This window comes from Antechinus flavipes, chromosome 2, assembly GCF_016432865.1.
Source record: "Antechinus flavipes isolate AdamAnt ecotype Samford, QLD, Australia chromosome 2, AdamAnt_v2, whole genome shotgun sequence".
Lineage (NCBI taxonomy): Eukaryota > Metazoa > Chordata > Mammalia > Dasyuromorphia > Dasyuridae > Antechinus > Antechinus flavipes.
Genome location: NC_067399.1, coordinates 483,493,025 through 483,519,100, shown reverse-complemented (window position 1 = coordinate 483,519,100; position 26,076 = coordinate 483,493,025). Strand labels below are relative to the sequence as shown.

At 34.5% G+C, this 26,076-nt stretch overlaps 1 protein-coding gene across 1 annotated transcript in view; it reads right to left on the bottom strand.

The window, feature by feature from the left end:
* Nucleotides 1-26,076, bottom strand: part of LONP2 (lon peptidase 2, peroxisomal) — a 114,719-nt gene that overhangs the window by 38,583 nt on the left and 50,060 nt on the right. The window contains exons 9-11 of the mRNA XM_051979802.1: nt 21,843-21,993; nt 18,920-19,046; nt 14,518-14,651 (exon numbers count right to left, since the gene is read on the bottom strand). Of these exons, the coding sequence (XP_051835762.1) occupies nt 14,518-14,651; nt 18,920-19,046; nt 21,843-21,993 (412 nt within the window). The remainder of the gene's footprint in view (nt 1-14,517; nt 14,652-18,919; nt 19,047-21,842; nt 21,994-26,076) is intronic.

The window sequence follows — 26,076 nt, the reverse complement described above, 5'->3', positions numbered from 1 at the left end:
GGGGAGCCAGGACAATTGGGGTTAAGTGACTTGCCCAGGGTCACACAGCTAGGAAGTGTTAAGTGTCTAAGGCTAGATTTGAACTTAGGTCCTTCTGACTTCAGGGCTGGTGCTCTATCCACTATGCCATCTAGCTGCCCCTCTATTAACTACTTAAAAAAAAAAAAGTAACAAATAAGCTACAAATTTTGCAACATATGGACTTTAACCAGTTTTTCAGAGCTTAGTCAACAAAACTAGAGAGATGGTCTTCAGCAGACAGCAGGTCAAGCTGCTCTGATTGTAGCACCAAAGACAGGCACCGGCCCTTCTCCACTGCACTAGTTTGGTGCGTTAATGTACCCACTTGATTGGATCATCTGTCATTGCTCGTGTAAGCTGGGATACTGTTCTTAGAAGTTTCATTTAAATGAATCAGTAGTTAAATTTGCAAAGGCCATCTGCCTCATATGAAAAATAAATAAATCAATGACCATTTCTTCTATGCTCACATAACTCAATTAGTAAGGTTGGGTTGATAAAGTATGACAAGGACATATGCCAAAAATTATATCATTTTTTTTACATGATTGATTAAATAAAACTCTGACTTCACATACTGTTCTATAATAAGTTTGTGTGACCCAAAAATTAACTGCTTGCTCTATCATGCTGTAGCTTCTTTTACTGCTACCTTAAGAGCTGATGCTAACCATAAAATAGGAGAGGAATTCATGAACAATTTAGGTATAATATACTGTAACATATTTAACATGTATGGGTCTACCTGCCATCTAGGAGAGAGAGTAGGAGGAAGGAGGGGTACAGTTGGAACAGAAAGTTTTGCAAGGGTCAATGCTGAAAAATTACCCATGCACATATCTTGTAAATAAAAAGGTATTAAAAAAAAAAAAAGAAAGTAAACTGGTATATCTATTAAAAAACTGATTTAAAGGTGAAAGTTCAATATTGATTGATGGGAGTGACATTATATTAAAAAAATTATTTTACTTGTTTGGGTGAAAATTAATGTTTTCCTAGATACAGTTTAGAAAGTATGACTCCAAATTAGTGATGGATTTTGTTTACCCTTAACAGATGTTTGGCTCAAACAAGTTCAACAATATACATTCCAATCAAAAAGAAATTCTCTTACAATAGGCGAACAATGTAGTAACAGCATCAGACAGGCCTAAGCACAGTAGTATTTTTGTCAAATGTATATAGAACAGGTCTATTAGAAGGCTATAATCTCTGGATCAAAAATTTTTTAAAACCTGAGATTGCTCCATCCTCCCCCAATCCATTTAGCTGAGAGGAACTTTACAAAGTGAAGAAGCCCTGAAGACAAAGAAACCATATCAAACAAAGTAACTAGTATATCACTGATTCTCTGGTTTCCTGAAACCAGAATATCTGGAGGGAATGAAGCATACCTATTGCTCCCCCCTTCCCCATGTAGTTGGACAAGATTCAAAATTAGATTCCAGTGTTTTAAGGAATTATATTTTGTTTGGGCTTATTGTGCTCCATAGATTTAAAGGCAAGATTGAGTCCTTAGGTGAAATTAGAATAAGAATATGGTCCAATAAAGATTCAGAAATATAATCTTTTAAGATCACCCAACCAATCGTCTCTGGTTTTCAAGACAAATGAAAATCATCTTTAATTATTTGATCCAAAAGATCTACACTACTTATAAAAATCACACTGCCCAAGATTTAGGAAAAATTTAGTTTGGTTTTAATGCAATCTCAAAATGAGCTCAACTAAAGAAGGGCCAAAGCTCTAACCATAGCAGCCTCTCATACAGTATTAAGAGAAACATTATTTGAGAAATTTTAAAAATATGACATTTCAAGATTTTAATAATCCTCATCAAGAAGCCAAATAATTCTGTCTGTGACTTTAGGGTTTGTAAGCATGTACAATTTATTCTGTATTCTTCTAAATCCAGCCAAAAAGGAAGTTATAGATTTGGGCTTACATTTTTAAGAACTGCAACATGCTGCCAAGCATCAGAAAAGCCAATCTTTTTTACAGTGATCATTCAATGACATGGGTCTAAGAAAGTTTTTGTGGTTCCAAATTTAAAACACAATAAATCATTTTAAAAAGTTAACAAGTATAAAACATAAAATATTTGTTTCAACTGTTATAAAAGGGACTTACATATGGCTGTGGGTGATGTGTATAGAGAGGGCTCAGGACTGCAATTTCCCGCTGGAGACAGAACAAGAATGAATAACTAACTATTCTTAACCATTTGTTCCAAATAACAAACTTAAAGCTCTTTAGGGGATAATCTAATCCATTATTTATGCATTCCAAGAAATATCACTAAGCAACTGTTTGGACACCTGAGAAAAGAAGGAAGAAAGTGATACACTTTCTTTTAAATAACTGGAAAAGAATAAATCAGATTTTTTTTTTTTTTTAGAAAGATACTGTTCTAAGGTATGAAGAAAAAAAATCAAGCTTTATTTGTTCAGTGCCATATTGTTCAAGCTACCAAAAAATTACAATACACAGCAACAAAAATATGATAAAATTCATCAAGACCAAAAAAGAATATCAAGGGAATCAATTTTTTTTTTTTAATGGGAAGGAAGGAAGCCTCACAGTACCAAATCTCAGACTATGCAAAAACTATAAGTCAACAATGTAATACTGGGTAAAAAAATTTGAAAGGCTGATCAGTGGAACAGTTAAAAACAGACTATACCAAGGAAAATGTGCACAAGTAATCTACTGATAAACTGATAAACCAATGATTCCAGATATTGGGGGCATGAACTCATTATTCAACAAAAACTGTTGGGAAAACTAAATTAGTCTGACAGAAATGAGGCATAGACAAACATTTCACAGCATATATCTACATAAACTAAAAATAGTAATGATATCATGAGTAAATCAGTTTAATATGGAAAAAATTACCCACTGGATTTGTGGAGAGGAGAAGAGCTCATGATCAAACAAGAGATAGAAAGTTTCATAGGAGATAAAAGTGGGAGAAAAAAAAAATCTTTGTATCAAGCTTCTCTGATGGTCTCATTTATAAAATATATAGAAATCTGAGTTAAACATATACAAAAAAAAAAAAAAGCCATCCTCTATTTGCTAAATGGTCAAATGATATAAACTGGCAGTTTTCAGAAGAAGAAAGCCAAATTATCAAGAGTTATATTTTTAATGCTCTAAATCACTAATAACTAGAGAAAGGCAAATTAAAATAAGTCTGAGGTATGACCACACATTTATCAGACTTGGCTAAGTTGAAGGGAAAAAAAAAGACAAAAGAAAAATGCCAAATTTTGGGCTGTGGGCAAATAGATACTCTACCATATTCTTGGAAGAGTTGTGAATTAGTCTGACCATTTTGGAAAGCAATTTGGAAGTACAATCCAAAACCTATGAAACTATACAGCCTTTGCATTTGCAATATTGCTACTAAATCTATACCCTCAAGAGATCAAAGAAAGAGAAAAAGATCAATGTGTACAACAATATTTATAACAGCTCTTTTTGTGGCAAATAATTAGAAATTGAGCCCATTAACTGAAGAATGGATGAAACAGATGGTAGAATATGAACATTATGGAATTCTGTTTTACTATAAGAAATTATTCTGGGGATGGTTTCAGAAAAAAACTAAGAAAACTTGTATGAACAAATGTAAAGTGAGGTGAGTAGAATCAGAAGAACAATTTATACAATAACAGCAATACTGTGAATATAATGAATGCTGAAACTCCAACCGACAAAATGACCAGGCACAAGTTCAAGGAATTCATGATGAAACATGATATCCATCCCAAGATGGAGAATGGATGGATTCAAGAATGCCAACAGAAGAGTGTGAGAGAGAGAGTGTGTGTGTGTATTTTGACACAGCTAATTCGAGATTAGATTTATATAACGATACATATTATTTTTTGGGTTTTGTTTTTCTTACCATATCAATAAGAGGGAGAGAGGAAGCAGGAGAAAGAAGAGAGAATATTTGGAAATGAAAATAGAATAAAATTGAATTTAAAAAATCATCAGGATGTTTCAGGATTAGAATTTCACAGAAGATGAAAATAGGGATTGCTTGGTTTTCAATAACTTTATAGTATTGCCACCAGTATGAGAAAGAAATATATACAAAGGCTCATGTTGCAGACTAGAGAGTGGATATATTTCAGGGGTGTGGTGGAAGAATAGCAGAGACATTTTGTGAAAGGGACAAAAGCATCTACTTTTCCCAAAGAGAGAGTTTCCTGACTTGGCTATAAAGGAACAACAAATAAAATAAGATCAAACATACAAGCAGGATAAGGGCTCCAGGCGTTGAGGGCAAGCTCAATAGAAAGAAGCTGAAGGGAAGCAGTCTGGGTCATGCAGCAAAGAGCCCCAGGGAAGCTGAACCAGAGCAAAAGAAAAAGGCTCTGCCTTCTCTTGAAGACTGGGATTTGAAGAAAGAGAGACTGAATAGCAGGAGAGGAAAAGCAAGCCCAGAAAAGGATCTCAGGGGCTTTAAATGCCTGGAGGAAGCAAAAGAAGGGGAAAATAAATCAAAAGTTCCACCTCCCTCCCAATGTGAGTGGAAGAAGATTTAGGATTTTGCTGTGTACCTCCCTCCCCCCATGCTTCCCTGCCTCCTCTACCCCACCCCCACTCTCCCTTCTAAGTGCATTCTCTTTTTCTTTTTTCCCTTTTACAAAGAATTAGCCAATGGTTGAACTTGGTTCCATCAATCAGTATATTTAGACATCTGAATACAGTAAATAGGAAATATACCGCTTTTCTTTTACTTTTTTTTTAAACAATTTTGAAAGTTTACATCTGATTGTTCCACCACCCAAGGTTTTCTGGTCTATTCGGATGAACTTTGAGCTTATCAAGCCATTTCAAATGTATTTAACTCTCAGAAAAGGATAAACTGCCCAACAAAGTATGTGAGTCTGTTTCTCTTCCATTACTTTTGAATTCAGCCTAGGGCTTCCTCTCTTGAAGGAAACCAGACCCTGGAAAGTTGAGATAACAACCAAATACATATAACTCCCCCAAAATGAGTAGACGTTGGAGATGGAGTGCACCAATTGTTATATATGACTGTGATGGAATACTAATGTGCTGTAAAAAATGATGCGCAAGATGCCCTCAGAAGACCTGGAAAGACATGAAATGACGCAAAATAAAATAAAGAGAACCAGGAGAACATTGCATATAATAACAACAATATTGTATAACAATCTATTAATGAATAACTTAGCTATTCTCAGTAACACAAAGGTCTAAAACAATTCTAAAACACTTACTATGAAAAGTGCTGTCCATCTCCAGAGAAAGAACTTGTAGAAGATACTTTTTATTTACTTCTGTAGGTTTTTTTTGAGGGAGAGTCCATGTTTCCTTCTATAGCACAACTTACTCAGAAATGTGGTTTGCATAACTACACATGCATAACCTATATCAAATTGCTTTCCCTCTCAATGAGGGGGGAGAGAGGAAAGGAGAGAACTTGGAGTTCAAAACATGGGGGAAAAAAGGATATTAAAAAAATTAAAACAATAACAACAAGAAAAACTTGTGGACAGAGAGTACAACTGCCAAGCAGACCAGCCAGGATTCATCTGCCAGCAGACAATCCGGGAAATGTTGCTCACCAATGTCAACCTTGGAGATTCAACATAGCCTAGATCTTTGACATAAATAGTTGTGCCTTCTAAGTGCATTCTCTTTTCCTTCCTTCTCCCTTACAAAGAATTAGCCAATGGCTAATTATCAATCTGTCCAAATCAAATCTGAAGCTATTTACATTTGTTACCTATTGCTTGAATTGTTTACTAAGGCAGGAATGCCTTCTTTTTTTTTCTATACTTCTGACTACCTTAAAGGCTCCCTCCTCCAGAAAGCCTTTTTTGATCTTTCTAGTTGATAATTATTTGTCCTCTTTGGACCTCACTTAACATTGAAGCAGATCTCTTTTCTTTTTTCACAGATTTTGACAGAGATGGCCCAGGAGTCTTGGAAGTGGCACTGCCCTTCTACAGTTCCCACCCTTCCCACCTTGTTGCCAGCCCAGACTCCACAGGCATTACTGAGAGGAGCAGTCACTGTGGCTAATGTTCTTCACTACTGACATTAATGCGGATCAATGCTATTGCTGGGCAGGGATGCCCAAGAATTCTGGGAATAGCAGCATCCCTCACAACACTAGCCCTGTTTCCTGCCAAACTCTGGCAGCTATCACTAGGGAATTCACTCTTGTGTAAATGAGGCCTATCAAATGTTTCTGGGGGTAATACAACCCTGCCTGCTGTAAAAGTCACCACTACTGGAGTTCCAGAAAAAGTTCTTGCCACCAAAGTTCTCGATTTTGGCAAATGGCTCAATGTCAGAAACAGGTAAGATTTTATCAGTAGATATGCTTTAAAGAAGAGGCATGACCATTTGCTTAAAGACTATGGACTTTTCTACCTGTCTTCCATTGATACCTTTTATATACACTATTTCTCTCATTAGAATGTTAGTTTTTTGAGAGCAGGGGCTGTCTTTATCCATTCATTATCCCCAGGGCTTAGCATTTAAAATGTTTAAATCCTCATTCATTCAATCTCTGTAACATTCTCTATGACAATTTCTAGAGGACATAGGAGGCATTGTGGAATGAGTGCTGCAGTTGGAGATAACTGGGTTCAAATCTTGACTTTGACCTTTTACTACTTGTGGGCTTTAATAAATTAATTTAACCTGAGTCAATTTCATTTATGAGATGGGGAAGAGACTTGCCAGAATTACAGTGAAAAATAGTAAAGAAAATACTTTTAAAATCTTACAACATTACATAAAAATAAGTTGTTTTATTATGGGCCAAGGACTCAAACTAAACAAACATCCAGAGAGATCAGAAAAAAATTTCTGGGGACAGTGGAACACAGGATCTGTATTCTTGCCAGGGATTTGAGCAAGAATAATTTAAATACTAAAATCTGCTTCTGCTACATTAACTTGGCATGGTCCTAGATTTCTAAAGGCTAAGCAAAACTTCACATTGTAAGTTTTAGTAAGTCCTTCTGAACAAGTCCAGCAAAAGACTACCATTAAAGAACTATCCCACAAGCTCCCAAAGGCCATCTAGAAGGGGTGGAAGGATTAGTACTTGTATCAGTAGAAGGAACATACACACAGATGAAACCACAGATATTTGAAATTCTGAAACAAGTATCCTAATACATGTGCTGCTGGAAAAAAAATAGTATTTCTGAATCTCAGGGGAGTAATCACCACATACAGTAATAGGCAAAAACCAGGACATAGAAAGAACACTTAGGTCCTCGGCTAAAAGCTAGGTTAGAGAAGAATATGAGTTTGGCCACAGACATTTACCTTGACATCTAGAGTAACACAGAAATGAAAAAAGTAACAGAGTATATTTGGGGCACACTGAAAAATCACACAGCTGGTTTGAAAGCAATCAAATAACTCCCATACTGCAAAGGTAAGTATACATATTCTATAAATGTTTCTTTTCTAGCACAGATTAACTAAAAGCCCCACCTGCTTTTTAGACTCCCCTTTCATTATTCAGTATTGCCAGTAAAGACCCCACAAACACAAAGACAACCGTTCATTGCTCAGGGCTTTTGGGCCTGCTCCAAATGGGTTGTCAACCCAAAATACTAGCGTTTCTACTGGTTTTGAAGCCCATGGCCTGCAATTACTTCCCTTTCTGGCAGGAACTCTAAGTCCAGCACTAATTTTAACATTATAAATAGCCCTCTTACTGTATTACTTGAACTTTCTAATACAGCTCCCTTTTGTTCTGTACTCTCATAGTAAATAATCCATTTCATAATGAGAAAATTTCAGCTATTAAAGACCATTTTAACTGTGTCATGAAAATCTTTCTCTTATAGAATCCTCTCTTTTCTGAAAATTTTCTCTAAAGTTTGAGACTAAAATGCTGTGAATCTCAAATGAGGATACCTTATAATTATTTTGTTCATAAATGACAAGCTAAGGTTTATTTTAAAGAAAGATTTTTAGAGCAAAGCAAGTAGGAGAAAAGGACTAACAATGGCTTAGATTTTTTATTTACTCTTTTTAGTTTTTTCATACTATTGCAGAAGACAAAAGTCATTTAATCTACCCTCCTGTTATTTCAACTAAAGTCATCCTAAATGGATAGGAATTTAAAACTAAAAAGACCTTTAATATAGAAGGCTGTGTGATCAATCTCAGGAATTAACCTAAATATTTCAACAAATCCTAGGTATTTTGCTCAATAAAGAACATTCAGGAAAAACCTGTTAAACTTTTTTTAAAATGTTGCCAAGAAAATTATTATATCTAGAAATCCATCTTACCCCGCAAGAAAGTAGAAGGGAAAAGGAATATAAGAAGGGGAGGAGAGTGACAGAAGATAGGGCATACACTGGGGAAGGAAGTGGTAAGCAGCAAAACGTTTTTGAAGAGGGACAGGATAAAAGGAAAGAGAATAGAATGAAGAGGCAGGAAATATTGTTAGCAACAATAATTGTGAAAAGAATTTTGAAGCAAGTTTCTTTGTTGAAATCCTCATCTCTAAAATGTATAGGGAACTGAGTCAAATTTATTAAAAAAAAAAAAAAAAGAAAAAAGAAAGGGCCATTTCCCAATTGATAAATGATCAAAAGATATGATCTATGCCCAAACAAAAAATCATGCATACTCTTCAACCTAACAATACCACCATTAAGCATGTATCCCAAAAGAGTTTTTTTTTTTTTAAAAGACCTATATGTACAAAAATATTTATAGCAGCTCTTTTCTTAGAATAAAGAATTGAAAACTGAGAGCATGCTCATAAATTGGGGAATAGCTGAATGAGTAGGATTCTCTCAGAAAAACCTGAAAAGTTCTCCATAACCTCATGCAAAGTGAAATGTACTGTATACAAAGTAATAGCAGTGTTGTAGTATGATCAGCTATAAATAACTTTACTATTCTCAGCAATACATTGATCTAAAACTACTCTGAAGGATTTATGATGGAAAATGCCATCCATACCCAAAGAAAAAACTGATTCTATTTGAATACAGATTGAAGCATACTTTTCTTAAAAATTTATTTTTCTTGAGGTTTTTTTTTTTTTTTTGGTCAGCTTGGTGGGGAGGGGATCTTGCTTTCTTTTACAACATGACTTTTATAGAAATGTTTTGCATAACTTCACATGTGGTCTTGTCAGTGTGGGGAAGGGGAGAAAGGGAGAGAATCTGGAATTTAGTTTTAAAAATAAATGTTAAGTGTTTTACATGTAATGTAATTGAGAATAATAAAACATAAAAAAAAAAGAAAATTGTTATAGCCTCACAAAATACAAAAACTGTTTGAATTAATCATTGTCTATTTGGAGGCTGGTTTTAAATATCTAATGTGATTATAGGCATTATTAAAAAGATATGCAAAGTAAATTAATGTATGTTTAAATTATATAATTCAGATTATAGTTATAGGAAGATTCTTTTAAAGGTAGTTCCTATTGAATAACATGGTATAGTGGATAAAAGTTGGGTTTAAAGTTTTGAAAGACTTGGGTTCAAGTATTGCTTGGGGCTTCCCCAAGTTATGTGTGATTCCCTGGCAAATTCTTAAAACTCTCAGTGCCCTAGGAAACAAAATTAAATTGTAAAGTGAGGGAGTATTCACTTAAGTTTATGAAGACAGTTGCTTATCAGGAAGAATGGACATGATGAGGGGAAGAAGGAAAGGAAACTGTGATGTGTGTATGTATCCAAATATGTATATATATCTTCTATACACATAGACATGCAGATGTAGGAACAGCAGAACATCGATGACAGAATGCTAGCCTCAGAGACAATTAGACTTAGGTTCCACATTTGCCTGAGATACAAAGTGGCTTTTGACTATATGCAAGTAGTCATGTAATCTATCAACCTCCCAGGTAACTAAGGTGTGGAATAGTTACTGATTTCATCCACACGGATTGAAGGAATTGCCTCATATATTCTTTGTAGAGCAATGAAATCACAAGTCTGAACAGTTCCTGATTACCAGCACACAATACCCATGCCCATGTGCGTCCACACACTCACATGCATACACACACACACACTCACTCTCTCTCTCTCTCTCTCTCTCCCCCCCCCCCCACCTCGTAGAACATAAATGGTATTCCCAAAGTATTTTATTAGAGCAAATATATTCATTCTCTATCTTGACTATTCCCAATTTAAATATAGGAATGACAAAGTCAACTGAATTACCTGAGGATGAAAAGGGAGTCTGGAAATGAATGGCAGAAATGGGGAATCTCCAGATAGATCCCAGCCTTCTATCCAAGATCATGAGATTTAAAAAAATCCTGGTTCCTCCTTCACCTCAACTATGACATAAGAGTATTTTGAAAACTTCAGTTTCATAGTTAGCTATACTTTTCATGGAAATGGAAGGTAAACAAGGCAGAAATAATACAACATAAAAGTTTTCAAAAAAGATTAAGGTCTTGGGATCCAATTAAGAGACTCATTTTTAGAATCTATACCAAGATAGACACCCATGCCCATGTTGGTCTCATCCTTCTCCTATCTCAACTCCTAATACTGGTCATTAGGACCTGACTGAAGTGACAAGGGATGAATTGTGATTTAAGGAAGAAAGTAGGAATTATGAAAATAGATCATTTAGATCTGACTTTTATTTATTCAAGACAGATATGTTTACTTCAACATCTTGAAAAATCAACTAAGTACACACGAAATAGTGAAAATGATGACAATTGAAAGATTTTCAAACTCAAGTATTTTAGAACCAATCTATAAGGCCCAAAGGAATATGGATTTCTTGCAAATATTTAAAAATGCCTTTACAAAAATGCAACAAGTGATTTTAGCTCAATAGCAAGTTAAAAATGTATAAATCTTACTATTTCACCCATGACATATTGATTCAGAAAAGCAACTGTAAAAATATTTTGACAATTCTTCTAAATCCTAAGAAATCACATATTACAGATTGTTGATGAAACAATTCAATTAAAAAACTCATGCCTTTTAGGATGTGAAATGAGAATAGTTTTGTGAAGCAAGTGTTTTACTAGTTCCATATGTGAATAACAAACAGCTGGGAAAAAGCTTTTTCTTGGCTAGACTCTTGACTCTTATTTCAACAACTTCTATGTTAGGATCTACTTTCATACCAATGAAATGCAAGAAAAAAGAATGCTCTTTCCTTAAAGAGATGATACTATCAAGTCTGAGAACTAGTGAAAAGGTATGCAGTAAGAATCCTAAAATGGAAATGTATAAGTCCTTTTGCTTGTAGAGTAGAGAGTAACAACCAAAATCACAGACATCCAGCACATTCTTCATAGTAAAGTCTATCTGGAAAGGCCAAATAATAACTAGCAAGATTAATTTGCTAAAATGGCTCAAGGACTTATGGGAACCAGCTTCCTTGTATTTGAGAAACAAAGTAACAATCCTGGTATGTGTAAGCTTGGTGGTTTTAAAAGGATAAAAATTGCAATATGGGGCAATGCATCTATAAAGGGACACCCAACTTGGGTTTTTGCCACTGATTGCAGTGAGTGGGAAACCATAGAAATTGTTCTCTATGCAATCTCAGAAAGTTGGAAATGTACTAAAAATCTTGATAGGATAACTTAATCATCTGATTGCTCTAAATTGAATAATGCTCTTCTACTAAGGCATCTCAATAATCATGATAAAAAATAAGTCTCTTGGTTCAACTACTAAGAATCCTAAACACAATTATACTTTTAAATGGCTAGATTTTTAACACATGACAAATTTAAAGAACTGGTTATGAGTGGATAAGAGACCCCAGATAAACGCCCACAGTGACTTCCAACTTTATCTTTAATTTATTCTGTGCTGATAATATAATAGCTAACATTTATATAGTAAGGTTTGTAAAGCACTTTACATACACACACACACACACACACACTATGCGTACATACCCTACATGTATATATAAATGTATATACATGTGTGAATGTAAACATGCTCACAAAATCCTCTCAATTTCCAAAAAGCAGTGAACATCACTATATAAACAGGGAATTCAGTAGTATAGGGTATTTAATAGGAAAATTTAACAGATATTTCACAAAATAACTTCTGGGAAAAATCTTAAAAATAATTATGTTTTCACCCCATAATTATTCTTATATAAGACAACTGTAATTTGTGGAGAAAGAGTATTTTTGTAGATTCTGATATATTAAGATTATTAACAAAACAAAATGGAATCCACTTAAACTAACGGGACTAACAAGTGGCTACTGGCTACTTAGGTATTTTTATGGATTTGAAAAATCTCAGTGAATGTAGATTATTAAATCTGCTGGCTGATCTAAAAGGCACACTTTCTTTCTTGCTTATCCCTACCTAATTTCAGAATAATTGGTTTAGAAGAAGTCTTAATAGGCAGCCATTTTAAAAACAAAGGATGAAAACTTAATTATTGTGCCATTAAATGGCATTATGAAGATTATCCAAAAAAGAAAAGATTTAAATGAAAAAAAGTAGCAGATACCAGAGAACATCTTCTACAACTATGTAAATGAATACAATTAAATTCTAAGAAAACAAATTAAATGCAATGGGTGAGGTCGGTATTACCTTTGCTAAAGTAGAAAAGATAACTTTCTTTTAACAAAATATATATTATGAAAAGATAAGATTATATTCTTTTCCTTAACAGTTTGGGGAGCATACATCTGTGGTTTAGAAACACCATCTTTGCTAGCTATATTAAAAACAAAGTTGATTTATTAAATGAAAAAAGAAAAGAAAACAATTTGGAGAAGGTAAATTTGACTTTTTGGTTGGTGATCATTTTTTTGTCCAGTAGTAGATATTTTCAGGGGAAACACTCTTCATATTACATATCAGAGAAATCACAGTCACAAGTAAGAAAAGGCTAGTGACTCTCTAGTACAACCTACACAAAATGAAGCCCCACTATAATACAGGTAATAAATGTTTGCTCAATTTCTGCTTGAAAAATCTTCAAGGAAGGGGAATTCAATTCACTACCTCTTGAGGCAATCTATAATCTTAAGAAGCGAGACAGAAAAGTGGAAAGAATACTGAAGTTGGAGGAAGAGGATCTTGGTTCTCATTTTATTCTGCCACTGACTCCCTGAAAGAATGTGGGCAAGTCAATGTCTTGAGGCCCATTTCTGTAATTATAATGATGGAACTGAATTAGACTAGTGAGGCCTGAAGATTTTTTTCAGGGGATCTGCAAAGTCAAAAATATTTTCATAATATTACTAAGATATCATGTCTAATAAAATGCTCCTCTCTTTTCCAACTACATATTTGTGTGAAGCCATATTTTCTTCAAATACTTCAATTAAAGTCACATATCACAATAGATTGAATACTAAAGCAAGTATGAGAATCCACTTGTTTTATTAAGCCAAAGAGTAAAGAGGTTTATGAAAACATGAAACAATTCCATCCTACTCACTTTGTTGTTGTTGTTGTTTTAGAAAAACTCTTTTAAAAAATGTTATGTTAATATATAATGGATTTGCTCTAGTTATTTTTAAATGAATAAATATTTTTAAAATTTTACCAGTTTTAGTTTCTAATATGATAAATATGAAAAGCTAGAACTCACAAAACAAAAGCTCTCTGGAGTTCTCAATAATTTTTCAAAGTATAAGGGGTCTTTGAGAACTACCTGATCAGATGAATAATAAGGTCTATACAAGCTCCAAATCCATGACTATGATCACAAACTTGTTTACTGTCACATGAAAATGAACTCAATCTTATTGCTGCTATGTAGCACAGGGCCTGGTCTAAGGTTGGGTGGCAAAACAGGAAAACTAGCTTCTTTCTGAAAAAAAGGGATGAAGAATCTTAAAACTTCAGGCAGATCTATTTACTATGACAACAGCTCATCTAATACGACTAATGTCTCAATTATTAAAAACATAGGCTTAGAGCAAGCAAGATAAAATAGCCTGGGGTGGTGGGTCACCCAGATAACCTGGCTTATCAGAATGATACATGGTATAACTATATACTAGTAAGACAGCCACACGAAATTCCAAGTAGTTATCCCTCTTGGAACATGTTTAAAAAATGACAGAAGAGCTCCTTCTCTGACCGTTAGGAAATATGAAGTTTGATGTAATTCATCACAAAATCTGCCATCTTATGAATTATCAAGGGCAAATTTATAGTAGTCACGGTCAAAAGAATGCAATAAATTATCACACAGAAGCACTGACTTTATAAATCTAGAAAAAATTAGTGGGTCCCCAAAGACAAAGCATCCTGTTCTATTCTAACAGAGTCCAAAATATACAATAAAGCCTTCTGCAGTTTAGAAAATAGATTCATCTTTAGTTTTAAGATTTTTCTTGATAAGATGGCCTTAAATAGCAGCCTACTGTGTTCCTTTTATGACACTATAAATGCAATGTGCATGCTCCTTGAGCTTGATTAGGGGCATTCCCTTGTGGTCTATGGGCCCCAGTTCAGCACAAGGAATACTGACCTTCTCCCTCAGTGCCCTCAGAGCGCTCCAGTTTTGTGTCTTTGTGCTGTCCTTCAGCCACTTTCACAGCCACCGCTCGACAAATTGCACCAAATTTTCGATCCAAAGAACGAACGCCAGCCTCTCTGGTATACCTAGTAAAAGGAAGAAAACACTTCCCTTTAGAAAAATACAACCCACATGTTCTTAACTCAGTTTATGTCATCTGCAAAAAAGAAAAGTGGATCTCCAGGTCTACTTGTAAAATAATAGGGTGACATCAAAACTGATATTTATGTTTTTGGGTAGTGACGTGGTGCACTGGATAGAGAAATTGCTGGGCCTGGAGTCAGAAGGATCTGAGTTCAAATTTGACCTCAGATACATTTATTAGCTATGTATAGCTAATACTTGACCTGTGTATGCTTCTTCAGTAAAATAGCAGCACCTTCCTTTAGGGAAAGCAATGCAGTAAAGGCTGCTAAATAAATGCTCATTTGCTATCATCTGCAAATCAATGTGGCCTTTGCTGTTTCTTGGGTAATGATTTTTTTTAATTCAAAGTCTTTTATTAAAAACCTTTAAAAATACTTTCAGACATGGTTTTTGGTAGGAATTTTTTTTTCTTCAGTATACTATGGATTATCTTGTTTTATTATCCTATATTTAGTCATTAATTCTACATTATCAAAGAAAATCTGGCCACATTAAAAACACTTTGGTTATTCCTTTGTAAATATTATGTTTAAAGTTAATACCCTCCTTTGGCACTCAATGAAAAACCCTACAATATTTCTAGACTTGTTTCATGTTTACAAGAGATGCTACATGTGTCTCAAATGCTAATGGCTCAGTAAAACCACTCAAAGAATTACTGAGCTTAAAAAGGGTTTTAGAGACTAACACACCTAGTAGATTCTGATTTCAAATTTGAGCTAAATCTGGATAGGTACTTCAGAATTTAGTGTAGATTTATTTAGTGTAGATTTAGATAATAAAAAAAAATTAGTGATGGAAGGAAACAGAAGGCATAGTTGGACAAATACCTTAGTCTTTGGGAAAGTAAAATTCAAAAAGTACAGGAAAAGTATGGTTCAAGCCATCAGCTAAAGATTTTAATGGAGAGTATAGTTCAACGGAGCAGGGAATACCCCAAAAGTAAAACTAGGACTATAAAATCACAAATGATTCCAATGAAGAAGAAAAGACAAGTGCATTTCTAATGAAGTCCAGCATTAAAAGGATGGATGGGGACACACACGCACTCACACACAAACACACACACACACACACACGGAAGAGGGGATACATGACTAATGCTAATTATGAAAAAATGGAATGGGGTCACAAGAATAGTAATAGGAAGGCTGAGATCCAGAATGACCTAAAGAAAAGGATAAAGGAAAAAAAAATTGAAAGCTAGATTTAGAGTGAGAATATACAAAGAATGGGCCCACCATTTGGGGAAAAAAAATAGTGTAATATTAACAGATAACAGAAAGAAAGCAGAACTATTAAATTTTTATTTTACAACTACCTTTTGTATCGAGGAGAATGATTTACAAACTAGAAAGATTATACTAACCATCACTAGAGGATATGGAAATAATAGAATAAAAAATTTAAATCTCAAAGGGACCTCATTTTATACAAGAGCAAACAGACACAGAAGAGAGTTGGTCAGTTGCCCAGGTTGACCAAAATAATGAGTTAGTCTTGGAGTCAAGATTTCACTACCGTAATTTGTATTCTCTTATCTCTCTTCTTCCTAGCTACCTCTGGTTAGCCATTGATTTCAAATATGCAATGTTGGACAGATTCCTTAGAGAAGATCATACAAGGTGTGAGGGTTTTGTTTTGTTTTGAATCCTTACTGGTATAAGAAATATCAACTGTTGCAAGATAATAAATCCATCTAAAAAATCCGGAAGAAGGTTTCCAATAATATATTACTTTCTATTCAACCGTGATGAAAATACAGAAAGGATAATCATATACTTAAAAATGACACAGATTTGTGAAGGACAGCTAATATGTTGGAGGACTGAATTTTTGATTTCCTAGGTACCAGAAACTCCTAGATAAGGAAACTCCCTCAACCATGGCAAGTCAGCATCTTAGAGTTGGGACTTAATCCAGGTATGCCTGTCTCTGAAGTGGCCTTTCTTATATGGGGTTAAAAAAAAAAAGGCTAAATATATAAGTCTAAGATAGGGGTGAGAGCAGGGAACAGGAAAGGGAGAAGCCAGCTTCAAAGCAGTTCTAGTTAACTACTAAATCAATATGAACCCAACAGTATGATGTGGCTGCTTAACACACAAACACACAGAAAAATCAAATATTAGAGTGAATTTATACAAATGAAGCATTTGAAACAAGGGAAGTAATAGTCAGTCTGATTGTACTGTATTCTGGTCAGATCACATCTAAAATAGCACGTTCATTTCTGAGCATCTCATTTTAAGGAGAGAATGACAGAATGGAGTTTGTTTGAGTGACTAACAAAGAAACAATAAAATCTTCAAAAAACATGCTATATGAAGCATGCTAAAAGAGCAGGTGAGATATACTCTGGATGAAAAAAGACCTGATGCCTCCAAAAAATACCTGAAAGTGCATCACATGGAAGATGGGTAGATACCAGTATTTAAGAAGGCAGAACTAGAAGGATACAGCTTTTTACTTCATGTAAGGAAACATTTTCTAAAAATTACACTATCCAAAAAAAGAAATGCCTTGCACACATCCAAACTAAGTTTTTGTCATCAGAAGTTCTTAAGCAAGGGCTAGATGACTACTTCCTGGACACATTAAAATATTTAGAAAACTAAAATCCTACTACCCTGTATAAGTTCTTACTATGTGCAAGGGATTCAGTGTGCCAAACGCTTGGGAATACAAAGAAAGGCAAAAAACCTAAAAAATAAAACACACAGTCTCTGTCCTCAAGGAGCCTGTCAAGGAGACAACATGAAAATAACCCAGTATGTTCTAAATCAGGTAATTTGTTCGATATCTCAAATGTGTCCAAGGCAGCATATGTCTATATTTTGGGTTGGCTTTTTGGGGGAGGAAGAAGTTAAAGAGTATTAAAAGCAATTTCTAATGCACACAATATTGAATGATCTGAACTGGTACCCACATCAAAAAGTACTTACTTAATTTTTCCCAAAGGCGGTAATTAAGAAATGCCTTACAAATAATAGCTTCCTAGCTAGCTAGGGATACATTCAGATCTATCATCACCCTCTTAATGGAGACAAGGAAGCTGAAAGAAAGTAGCTACATGACTTGCTGAAAGAACCAAAGCATCCACTGGTATTCTCCAATACCACAGTACTATTGGAAGATTATCATATGAAATATCTAGTTTCTCAGGGATGGCAAGATTCACAAAGCATTTTTACAAAACAGGGAATAAAAAAGGGAACTTCTAGCTCATGCTCAGTCTTACTGCTTCTCAGATGAGCTTGAATATATACTTTTAACATGAACTATAAAATATTTCCATTAATAGGGATGCTTTAGATGAAAAGGCAGTCTTAATAAAACCAAATTATTTGGAAAGAAAAAGATTCCAAAAGCAGAAAAAATTTTTCACATAATCTAAGACAGCAATTACTGGAAAAAAAAAAAGGCTGCAAGATGTTTGCCTGGCAGGTTGACACAGCTTGCTGGGTGATGCAATGGATCTGAAACAGTGAGCCAACCAAGCTATAAGAGGCTACTGTCGATAGAAACTGTCTTTGGAGAGTTACATTTTCCATCCAAACAGGCAATCTATAAATCAGGCTAAGGAATTTGCTTCTCAGACAATTTAAGTACTGTGTGCCATAGACCTAAGCACCTGGCAACAAACTTTAAAAACAACCTCCTACCCTAGTCTAATGCAAATTCCTAAGAGCAAAACTCTTGCAAGATTTTTTCCCCCCCTTTTTTCTTTATCTTCCCACTCCCTCTCCACAACTCTAATAAAGTCTATCACAGAAGTAATGATGTTGAGTAATCAAAATCTGATGCATTATTTTAACCTTTCTTTAAAGGATCCTATAGCTTTCAAGAGAATAGGGAGGCAAATCAACTTCTTTATTAGAAGCTCCAAATGATCCACTTTCAATGATCATGCTCTGGAAAGCATGGAACATAGTGATAGTTTTATTCAAGAATTAGGGTCCCATTTCCTCTACTGCAACTGTAGAATAAATGAAACCTTATCATAAACTCTTAGCTGTGGAAGAATTCCCCCAAAAATTCTTCCAATAAATCTCTGCTTTATATTAAACACCATACAAGACAAACAGCTGATGAAACAGTTCTCTTGTTGTTACTCTGAAAGTGAGTAATGGAAGCTGTGGTTTTCTACTGAAATCATTTTTTCAGACTCAAAAGAGTACAAATGAATATTGGTGCAAAGTATGTTTACCTAGTAATGATGTCAAGAGTGGTAACTTGAGGAATCTGAATCTGCTGAGGTGTCAACCCATGCTGTTCCAGCTGCTTAGGAATCAGGTGCCTGTGGGCAATTTCTATCTTCTCTTCCTGTGTATACCCTGTAAAAGGAATGAACCTGTTTGGTACCTAGCCATACAGTGCATTTATCCAGTGTCAAGTTCTTCATGCATTCAAAAGACCTGCAAAACATAAAAGGTTCTAAACTTGGAAGAAGCTATATTTTTTTTTTGGAAAGTAAAAAAAGTCTGCTTTAATCTATAGTCAGACATCCTCAGTTTTTTATTTAGAGATGGATAGCATTTTTCATCTTATGTCCTTCAAAATTGTCTGGATTATATTACTGAGAATAGCTAACTCATTCACAAATGATCATACAATATTGCTATTAGTTTGAACACAGTACAATTCACTCTGAATCAGCTTATGGAAGTCTTTTCAGGTTTTTTCAGGAGCATTTTGCTCATCATTTCTTATAGCACAACAGAATTCCATCACAATCACATGGCACCAATTTGTTCAGCCATTTCCCAACTGATGGTCCTTCCAATTTCCAACTCCCTGCCGTGAGAAAAGAGCTGTTATGTATTTTACCATACATATAAATATTTTGGAAGAGGCTGTTTCATAGGTTAAAATCAACAGGATATTTAGAACTAGAAGAGATCTTAGAGACCAGTTAATACAACTTCTTCATTTTCTAAATGAAGAACTGACTTCGTAAAGTTAAGTGATTGTCAAAATCTAGAAAGTTGTAAGCTGAAGAAATGGCATATAAACTGAGGTACCCTGGTTTCTGTCTACATACTATGCTGGAGGGCTTTCAAAATTTTAGCATTTACCTTGAAGGTAATGAAATTAAATGTTGCTGCAATTTCCAACTTTTCCACATTTATCAAATATTGCATGTCTGCTATCTGGGTGACAAATCTCAAGAAGAAAATCCCTATTTGCAAATAGGGGAAAATTCTTTCTTCTTCTTGTAAACTTTTTCCCCTTATCATTTATATGACAATGGTTAACATCATTTGTTATTTATTGAACAAAACGCCTTTAAAAAACTGGCTATACAAGGGGTATACACACAGGTTGCAGATAGGACTTTGACTCTTATGGATCATTTTAAATTTAGCCTCAAAGATAAAGATAGAGAACCCTATCTGGAGTATCTTTTACAATAAGCTATATAATCTCATTTGGAATAGTTTAATATTTAGTTCTTAAAATGTCAGTTCTACCCACCATAATGCTCTATCTATATTTTCCCTCAAGTCTCTAAGGTAAATCCCTTTTGCCCACACATTTGGCTTGATGCTCTAGGACTGAATGATGAAGATTTGTACAACAATAAAATGGGCTGTTCTCCATCAGTGAAGTGTTCAATTAGAGTGTGAATGACCACCTATGTCAGGGATCTCTGCATGGAGAAAAATTTTAACCTCAGATTCTGGGTCTATGGCTAAAAAATCACAACAACAATAAAAACAAAACTTCAAACAAATGTAAACTGTAACTAAAAGGCATAACAAAATAATTTCTCCCTCCCAACCAGGAAAACCTCACCTAACACTTCTTGTGTTCTTGGAACTAATAAACACAATAGGGAGTTCAAGGAAAGTCCTCTTTAATGAGTTTTTACTATTCTATAGAATACGTACTCCAGAAAGATTACAAAAATTATGTATAGCACCTGTGAATACATTTACATTGCCCTTCAAAGCCTGTAGACACAATTCCCCTGAACTAGAGAACTTCTTCATGATGTATAGCTTTCTTTTACAAACCAAGATTAAAAAATATGAATTGACAGAGCATCTGTTGAACAGAAAAGGAAGTTACTGAAACAGCAGACAAGCTAGAAAACAAGCTGGCTAAACCTGCCAAAGAGAACATTGACATCATCTGTCCACCTCTTCAACAGCTGTTCTGGGTATTTCACTTTATAACAGTATGGCTTATGAAGCCTCTGCATTAACTTGAAGATCCCAAGCAATTTGATCTCATTTGCTTTAAATTATTTTTGTCTCATCCACCATCATCATCTCCATATGTTTTAACTAAATATAGGAGCCTATAGGTCATTAACAAATGATTGGAAAAACCAAATATGGTCCATCCTATATCAAAATATAGTTTTTATATCTCATAATCATTTTTGCTGTGACAAATCTTAGGGAAGCAGGGAGTATTGCTTCAAAGAATAAATATGTTTAGAGAATTTTATTCTCCACAGCTCAATGATGGTTAAGAGGACAAAGTAACAGTCTACAAATACTTAAGGGAACCAAATAACAAAAGTAGGTGCCCTACAATGAATTTAAAATGACCAAAGGAGAAATTCAGCTGTCTCTCAGGAACACTTCTCCTTAAGAGGAAGAACCAGATTACGACGGGATATTCTTCCAGAGGAAAGGGGTGGAAGATCCTTCACTTGATAACTGGGAAACTAACTTCACAATCAGAAGATTTATTTTCAGAAACCCCAACCACTGGTCCTAAAGGAATGAATTCATTCTTTTTCACCTTTAGTATCTATTATTTTAGAAACTGGATAAAAAAGAAATAATAAGTTGCTGTAATATTTTAATTTTATAAGTTTTAACTTATTGTAACTCATATGTACCCAAGAGGCTCTTGGGTTGGGTCTCAAAGTCTCAAGAAAAGTACCTAATTAATCTGCCATGAATTTTGTGATATACTTAGGAAAAAAAATTTTTTTTCTCAGTTAAAAATCCACTTAAGATCGAATCTGAAATCAAATTCAAAACTCCTGAAAGCTTTGTTAAATCAATTCTTAAACAGGTGATTTAAAGAATCACCTTTTAAAGAAAGGAGTATTTACTAGAAGACACAAAGCACAGAGACGCTTGATGTTCTCATTTATGCATCAAGGTTACCTGGCACCTGGATGATTTCCATTCTATCCAACAAAGCAGGTGGAATAGTAGCTGTAGTGTTTGCAGTAGCTATAAAAAGGACTTGGGAGAGGTCAAAGGCCACATTTAGGTAGTGATCTGTGAAGTTATGGTTCTGTTCTGGATCCAAAACCTTGAAGAGAATAAATAATGCAAAGAACATTTATGTCTTGATAAGATGCACCTGATTCAAATTACAAACATAAATACTACACAGAAGAAGCCTACTATGTATATTTTTGCTTGTCTTTTAAGCAACAAGGTTAGTTTTTGGAACACAGAAAGTGAAGCCAGGCTCAGGCTTCAATCTCAAGTCTATTAATGAATCACCATGTGACTATGAAGTCATTAATCCCGCTGGACCTGTTTTACACTTCATAAAATGAAGCTAACACCTCTTACATCAAATGATACATGAAAGTAGGTGGATTTGTATTCAGAAATGCTTGGACAGGAGGTATAAATTATAATTGTAAACTTTTTTTTTTCTGCCACATTATGATGGAGTGAAGGAGAAAATAAAAGACCACTTTAATTGAGTGAATTGGCAAGTATATCCTAATGAACATGTTAATAAAACAAAATAATAACATTTATCTAGAATTTGAAATACATTATCTCATTTGATTCTCACAATAACTCACAATAAACAATGTGTTCAAAACTGCAAGTATGATTATTCTCATTTTGCAGACAAGAAAACTAAAGCTTAGAGAGAGGTTCCATGACTCATCCAAGCCCCATACAGCTAAGTCCTATCCTGGAGGAGAGATATGAATCAAGAGCTTTCCTGATTCCAGATACAGTCTCCTTTATACCAACTGAAACTTAAAAAACCCCAAGGTTTTAAACTCAAGATCAGGTGACTTTCCATGTATGCTCCTAAATTAGGCTAAAATGTGACGCAAAAATGCCCTGCTATGAAACATCAATAAATAGTAACATATACCAAATCGAGTTTTAAAATATTTTATTAACTGCTTTATTTATTTATTTAAAAGGAAAACTGTCATTTTCTTTCAGTTTCTGTTCAGAGTGGATACTATATAAACTCTGTTGGGAAGCTCATATTGAACTGCAAAGAAGCCACAGCCTTTAATAACTATAAATACCTTCTAGCTTTCTCCTGGCATGTTGGACATTTTCTGAACAAACTTTTGTTTTTAAAGACCTGGTGGGAGTAAGCAGGCTGTGGCACATTACCAATGAGTATCTGCATGCAGAAAGTTGTGTAAAACCAAGACTCTCAAGCCAAAGCATTGTAAAATACCTAACTCCCCTATAACTGTAGTCAAACCAAATAGCATTTATTAAGAAGTTACTATGCAGGTAGGTCTTGTGCTTAACACTGAGAGGACCCCCCCCCCCAAAACAAAAAACAAACAAAAAAAAACAACAAAAAACAAAACTTCTGTCCTCAAGTAGTTCACATTCTAATAAAGAAGACAAAAGTTAGATAAATAAGTACATTCAAGATATTAAGACAGTTGCTGGAAGATAATCTGAAAGGGAAAGGCATTAGCATCTAGGAAGAAGTTAATAACCTTTGAGCTAAATCTTGAAGAAAGTCTGGGAAAAGGAGACAGAGGTGAATGAGCAGAGCAACTCAAGGATAGGAGATAGTGGGTGCAAAGACATGGAAATAAGAGATAGAGTATCCTGTTCGAGGAGCTCCAAGGAAGTCAGTTGAAATCAGCTAAGATAAATTTGTAATGGTCTCTGTCAACACAGTTCTGTGATTTACCTCAGTTTTGATGTTCAGCAGCACATAAGATAGTTGGTAGAAGTAATCTAAGGATGGGTCAATGACAGGACAAGGGAACAAGGGAATTGAGGATGGAGGACAATGTCAAGTTGAGTTGATTCACTAACAGACTAAGATAAGAAAGGAGAAGTGTATGGCCAAGGTAGATGGTCTAGAAAAGGATGGGATGAGAATGATGGCAATGGAGATCACAATGAGGACAAAGAGCATGATTAGGCATAAGGAAAAGATAAAATGATAGAATGCTATGGTCAGATATGCGAATTTCAGAGTTGATAAAACATTGTTAGAACCAAATACAACACATAGGTATACAACAAAATCAGAACCAAATTAAGAATAGTCAGGGTAAACTAGTGACTTCATTAACCAGAGATCTAGCAGTTGAAGAACCCAAATTATCCCTATGAAAGATCAACAAAGAACATTAATGTCTATACCAGGAGTCCTCAAACTTTTTAAATAGGGGTCCAGTTCACTGTCCCTCAGACTATTGGAGGGCCAGACTATAGTAAAAACAAAAACTTTGTTTGTGGGCCTTTAAATAAAGAAACTTCATAGCCCTGGGTGAGGGGGATAAACGTCCTCAGCTGTCGCATCTGGCCCATGGGCATAGTTTGAGACCCCTGGTACAGATATCAAAATATCTGTGCTTTAGGAAAAAAAAGACAAAGAATAGAGAACATCCATCTAATTTTACAAAGCCTAAATGAAAAGGGAAGGAACTTTGCTAGGACAATCTACAGCTCTTGATTTAATTCTGAATAGGTAAAATATAAGTAATTCAAAAGAACCATTTTTACTTCAATGGACTTGCTATTGGAATTTCCTCTAGAAAATTATCAGAGAAATGAATAAAACTGAAAATTTGGAGGCTATGTTATAGCTTCCATGTCCATCCCATTGACTCATCCAGGGAAATACCAACCTTGGCAGATATGTAAATTAATTTTAAGACAGCTAATAGAACTATCTATGCTGGCAAAGGCATTGAATACTTCCCCCAAGCAGCTCATAGCCAATGTTAAATTAATGTTACTTCACATTAATACTGAAAAAGCTTCATCAAGACTGGCATCAATTGAGTGACCAAATACCACTTAGTTCTAAGTATTTCCAGACAATCACATGCAATCTATGCCACTTAGGAGCAACTGGACACTTCCATTACCGGTACCCTGGGGCATTCCTAATATTATGAGCTCATATGACTGAGAATTCTTGATGAGATGAACCATAGAAAACTATTTTGCCCTTGTCTTTTTCATAGTCAACTTTAACAATAACTGTCACCCTCCTATCACAATTTAAAGTTTGCAAATCACTTTCCTCTCAACCACTGCATAAGGTAGATACTTAAAATATTATATAGGTGAGGAAATGGAAATTCTGAGAGTTTTAAGTGATTAGTTTGTAATATAACCAGGTTAGTAAAGTTAGTATGTGAGGTCGATTTTGAAATCAGGTCTCCAGCCTCTAAAACTAAGACTGATGCATTCTTCATTGTAATATACAGCTTCTCATCTAAAAGAGATACAAAATAGGGATAAAATTCAAAACAAATGAAAACACCTAACAAAAAGATTACTTTTTCTTATGTGAAAAACACTGTCTTATTGAGAAAGATTATATTGAAACAAAAGCTTTTATAGACTAGATCTGCCCCAAAGAAATGCAAGGAAAGGTTATAGTTTGTGTAGTGAAGTTTTTGCTTATTCAAATCACATACTGCCAGGGTTCATTATCCTTACCCAAAGCAGTTTGCTAAAAGGCAAAACCTTTTAAATTTACGATTTAAAAACAAATTATCTTCTAACAAGTTTATAAAAGTTGGTTTCAGAGTAAAAATAAGTACAATTTCAATAGTTCTTACTATTTATAAAGCCCAGTTACTTTAGTGTTATCAAATATGTTGCCTCATTTTACCCTCACAGCATTTGTGAGTTAAGTACAGTTGATATTAGTATACCCATTTTACTTAGGAAGAGACACAGGCTGGTAGATACACCTAAGACCACTAATGGCAAATTATGCCATTTTATATATATATATATATATACACACACACATATATATATATATATATATAATAAGGCTGTTACAAAACAGGACACAGTAGTAACATGAAATCTTTGAAAGGAACACAAAAACAGATGTACACTGAAAAGTAACAGTGATTACAAGTAACACTCTGATTCAATATAAGATAGTGGTGAGGAAGAAAGTATTGCCATTATTTGGACCAATATGGTATGTGGGCAGAGTCAAAACCAAAATTCAGATCTATTACAGACTCAGAATACAATGCTGAGAGAGCATCTGAAGTACATTACTAATAAATGAATAAAAACATTGTCAGCCCAACTGACCTCTAAGTTTCTTTAACTTTCAGGTATCACAGTCCTATAATGAAATAGACTATAGCATAAAACTTATTTGTTGTAGCATAGT